Source organism: Notothenia coriiceps, unplaced genomic scaffold, assembly GCF_000735185.1.
Source record: "Notothenia coriiceps isolate Sejong01 unplaced genomic scaffold, NC01 NC01_scaffold00014655, whole genome shotgun sequence".
In the NCBI taxonomy this organism is placed as follows: domain Eukaryota; kingdom Metazoa; phylum Chordata; class Actinopteri; order Perciformes; family Nototheniidae; genus Notothenia; species Notothenia coriiceps.
The window spans coordinates 1-5116 of NW_011347356.1; the positions used below are offsets into that span (position 1 = coordinate 1).

The 5116-nt window shown below is 40.5% G+C and overlaps 1 protein-coding gene across 1 annotated transcript; it reads right to left on the reverse strand.

The window, feature by feature from the left end:
• Positions 1-881: 881 nt before the first annotated feature.
• LOC104948600 (uncharacterized) lies at positions 882-3436 on the reverse strand. The gene is made up of 4 exons (XM_010774803.1): positions 3304-3436; positions 3059-3152; positions 2902-2953; positions 882-2043 (listed from the first exon to the last, which is right to left on the reverse strand). The coding sequence occupies exons 1-4, from the start codon at positions 3389-3391 to the stop codon at positions 1558-1560; spliced, it is 720 nt and encodes a 239-aa protein (XP_010773105.1). The 5' UTR covers positions 3392-3436; the 3' UTR covers positions 882-1557.
• Positions 3437-5116: the final 1680 nt, after the last annotated feature.

Below are 5116 nucleotides of genomic sequence, written 5' to 3' on the forward strand. Positions count from 1 at the left end.
TCCATTGTTTAATTCCTGGGTGCTGTGTCGTAGGAATGGCCAGTAGCCGGATTGGCCGCAAATGGGCCAATCCGTGGAGCCGTTACGTTAAGCCCCCGCTGATTGGTCCAAATTGACCAATCCACACACACACTCAGTGCAGGCAGCATCTGGAGACTGGCTAGGCCACTCCAGGACCTTGAAATGCTTCTTACGAAGCCACTCCTTCGTTGCCCGGGTGGTGTGTTTGGGATCATTGTCATGCTGAAAGACCCAGCCACATTTCATCTTCAATGCCCATGCTCATGGAAGGAGGTTGTCACTCAAAATCTCACGATACATGGCCCCATTCATTCTTTCCTTTACACGGATCAGTCGTCCTGGTCCCTTTGCAGAAAAACAGCCCCAAAGCATGATGTTTCCACCCCCATGTTTCACAGTAGGTATGGTGTTCTTTGGATGCAACTCAGCATTCTTTCTCCTCCAAACACGTCTTCACACCAAGCTGCTTACCTATTGCAGATTCAGTCTTCCCAGCCTGGTGCAGGTCTACAATTTAGTTTCTGGTGTCCTTTGACAGCTCTTTGGTCTTGGCCATAGTGGAGTTTGGAGTGTGACTGTTTGAGGTTTGAGGTGTCTTTTATACTGATAACGAGTTCAAACAGGTGCCATTAATACAGTTAACAAGTGGAGGACAGAGGAGGCTCTTAAAGAAGAAGTTACAGGTCGTTGAGAGCCAGAAATCTTGTTTGTTTGTAGGTGACCAAATACTTATTTTCCACCATAATTTGCAAATAAATTCTTTAAAAATCAGACAATGTAATTTTCTGGATTTTTTTTCTCATTTTGTCTCTCATAGTTGAGGTATACCTAGGATGAAAATTACAGGCCTCTCTCATCTTTTTAAGTGTGAGAACTTGCACAATTGGTGGCTGACTAAATACTTTTTTGCCCCACTGTATATGGCTTGCAGAACATATGTCACAGATACCTCTCTGCTCTACAGCTACTGTTAGCCACTATTAGACTTAGATAGGCCAAACAACTATTCAATGAAATGAATGAATCTAAATAATTACACATTTATGAAGCACAATAAATCGAAGAAGTCATCATATGCTACTACTTTTGACCATTAAAGCCCTAAACAATTACATATTTAATTCTAAGAAATATTGTCACCCATGCCCATGCAGTAGATGGTACAGTCCAATTGAGCGCAGCTGTTTCGACTGATTGAGCTTCTATTTAAAGCCACACTATTCTGTTGTGCTGTTTCGAACTCAGGAACTAAGAACAGCAGGTTACTTTGGCATATTGGAAAGCATTGTTATGTTAAGTATGATAAAAAAAAAAAAAACTGTCTTTAACAAAATATTGTTTAGTGATTACTTTAAAAATGTCTGGTAAGAATTTTACTGTCAAGTAATTGTAGTGCATGCACTCGCCACAATGACTGTGTTTGAATGTGTTTTACCATGTGTCATACGCAAATAGTGACGATGTCTCTATCACAAAGTGTTTCACTATATATATGTTTTTCTGTTTTGTAACTTATAAAGGCTGCGCATGAACCAGCTATTTTGAAAGTGACTGTGGTAACAAAACATAAGTAAAGACACAGGACATAGGACTCCCCGGATCCTCTTCTGTCGGGTTTATATGGAAGGTTTCTGTGAGACCCTGAGGCTGGTATCCATCGATGCTTCTCTCAAAACTGTTTCCTTCCTGAAGCTCAGGAAATGACCTGGACTGCTGATCACCAGGCTTCATTATCAGGTTGTAGGATGGGTTAGAAAATACACTTCCAAATGGAGAAGATGGTAATCCTTTCAAAGATGGGAGTTCTGTAGTTGTTGCGGTCAGGGGATCTGGGGGGCACTTTTTCTGCGGCTGGTTGTAGTAACCCTTTGGAGTTTGGAAAACAACAAATAATATGTTCTCTTGGCGAACAGAACCGTTAATTGGTGTGTCTTCACTACACACTAGCTCCAGAACATCCACAATATCTACGTCACTGTGGTGACACTGATCCATGTAAAGGAGATGACATCCATGTTCACCCTTGGGGAGAAAAACTTGCATTAATTTAAAAGTGGGTGGTAGCTTGGAGTGCAAAAAGGTGGATAACCTCTGAAACAATGATGAAGCGAAGTAGGGAGACTAAACTTTTTCTTTTTTTAACCAAATCTAAAAGGTGTATGCCCCCAATTTAGTGTTGCACTTCCATAAAGGGGACTCAGAAGAGACCCACTAAGATTAAGAGTGTACAGCCATGCTAGAAAATCTGCAAAGCTGTGCACTTTCAGGCAATGCACAGCTTTAGGTGAACTGCACATCTTTTCAAAATGCTAACAATTAATAATGCTAACATGTTTTCATCTTATGTGAAAGCCATGCTGACATTTGCTAGCTTTGTGATCTTACTTTTATAGTTTTGCAGGTATCTGATCTGCATGAACCAAAGTATTTGAAAAGTGGAACATGTTATTAATGATAATGCAAAAGTTAAGAAATCACAAAAGTAGCAAGGCATTCGAGCCAACATTTCAGTCTTGGGCTGAAGTGGTTAAATCGATCATATTTATAAAAATCAATGCATATATTCTTGACAAGGGTCCTCCTAGCACAAGCCAAGATCCAAAAACACTAAATCCCATTCCATTCATGTCATCTGTTATTGAAGCATTCTTGCCTTTTTTTAAATGATCACAATTTTCACCCTTTTAACCAATGTGTTCTTACACAGGAGTTTGGTCAGTAATGTCTCAAGCTCAATTAGACTTTAGTAACCTCCTTGCCGAGCCACTATATTATATACATGAAATAACAGTGTTCTCGGTTTGAGTAATACACTTCAGGGCGAATAAACTATGCATAACTATTGAAGTGCCCCTTTAAGACATGGTTGTAAGGACCTACCGCTGATGTCAACACCGGCTTTGGGATTGGAGGATAGACCTTCTGTTTGATACTGTGGATTGTAAGAATGCATGGCAATAAGTCACACATTTTTTTTTATGTAAGCAAAAGAAGCAACAATTGAGAGAAGAGAACAAGAATTGATATTTTGACTTACCATGTCCAGTGTCTGAAGCAAAGCATAGTTGTGAGGGAAAGGAGACCAAAAACAGTGACCAGGAGAATAAGGACTGCGCCTATTAAGTTTTCAGCTGGTGAGTTCAAACAAACAGCACTGATAAGGAACAGGTCATTCAAATGTAAGAAACAAATACATGACTGTGTAGTGTTTCCATAGTTTTAGTCAAGAATATGGATTTTTTTACAAAGAAAAATTGTAGGCTGAAAGGGAGAAAGACATACTCGGTGAGTTCAAGGTGGCAGTAATGAATGCAGCGCCACATTCTCCAACTGACGTCTGTGCCCTCATTGTGAAATTGTAGAAACCCATTTTAAGGTTTCTTGCTCTCAGGCTGGTGGAGTCAGGATCATCTGAGCAAAATAGCAGAGCAAAAGAGATTGTTATTACTGATAAATATCCTGAATACCCAAAAAGCTCACAATTTAACCCAATTCAATTGTTGTGCTTTGCCTTGTATGTGTAAACACTCCATCAAAAATACCAATTTACCATTTTCTATATATCAGAATATATGTGGCATACAAACACTTTATAAATGATATATTATTACATAATATATTGTGACTGTATGCAGCTATAAGGACATACAAAGCATTTTTTAATGCACAGTATTTACTCTAAGGGCAGTGTTTACAGTGGGATGGTTGTTTTTATATCACTATGTAGTAAACAGAAGTCAAGTTGCTCATTTCTTTTCCTATTTGCATATGGATAAATGAGTCATCTAAATGAATGACGCGTCAAACATCTGGATAACCGCACATAAGATTCCTGGTTGTGTGTATTTAAAGGTCACATGACATGCTTTTCTGGTTATTAACCATCCCCTTGTGTGTTATGTAGCTTTTTATGCGTGTAAACAGTCTGCAAAGTTACAAACCCTCAAAAAGTACACCCTGTAACGAGGTGTCTCGCTGTCTCGCAGACCCCACGTAGCAACCAGGAAATGACACCAGTAATCCAGCTCACACAAGCCGTTTAGGACAGAGAGTGAATACACATACTATACAGAGATGAGAAACCAATGTGATTTTGGAACATTGAACGATGTAAATCTAGTAGACCTCAAAAATGGAATTATGACCACTAGAAATGGCAATGTTATGGGACCTTTAAGTGGTCTAAAATATGTTAATGTTTTTTAGGCCAGGTCTGCTAACGTTAGAACTAAACAACGACACGACCACACTGATGTCAACTTTGGATTATTCCACATTCGTTCTCTTACGAGCAAGGGTCCTCTTCTCCAAGCTCTCCTGATGTAAGTCTGACTTTCTCTGTTTGGCTGAAACGTGGCAAAAACCTAATGACTTTTCACAGTTGAATGAATCTACTCCTCCTGGGTTTGTCTGTCAACCACTTTCCACCGGGAGAGGGGAGGTCTCTTGCAGATTTACCGCGAGAATCTGAAGTCTTGTCTGTTTCTGTACACCGCTCATTTGAATCACTTGCCTTACAACTTAAAGATCTCCTACCATGCTATTTTCAGGCATATATTATGGGTCTCAGATATACTGTATAAAAATATATAAAAAAATGTCTATGATCAGTTTTCCTCAAAATACCAAACAGATCATGCATTTTAGACATCCCTCATATCCCTCTATTTCAGCCCTCTTACGAAGCTTACACACGGCGGCATGCGTTGAAGCTTGCCGGCGGGCGTGTCTGACACTCGACTCACAAACCAATCACATGAATCTCCCTCCCCGGACACACAAGCACACGGTTTGATTGGCTAGAGCTTGTACTGGCATATGATTCGATTGGCTGACGCTTCCGTCGAAGCTTCAAAAGTAGAACATTGCTACACTTTGCTCCCACAATGCAGTTCGGCGAAGCGTGACGTCACCCCATTCAAATGAATGGGCAGAAGCGTTGAAGCTTCAACGCACGCCGCCGTGTGTAGGGGCCGTTAGAGAAGTGATTCTGGGTCAGTAGCTGCTGGCCTCGCCCCCTTTGGAGCACGCAGACACACTCTTTGAGCTCTGGCAGATACAGCTAAATGCTGTGAATAAATGCCATATCATGTTC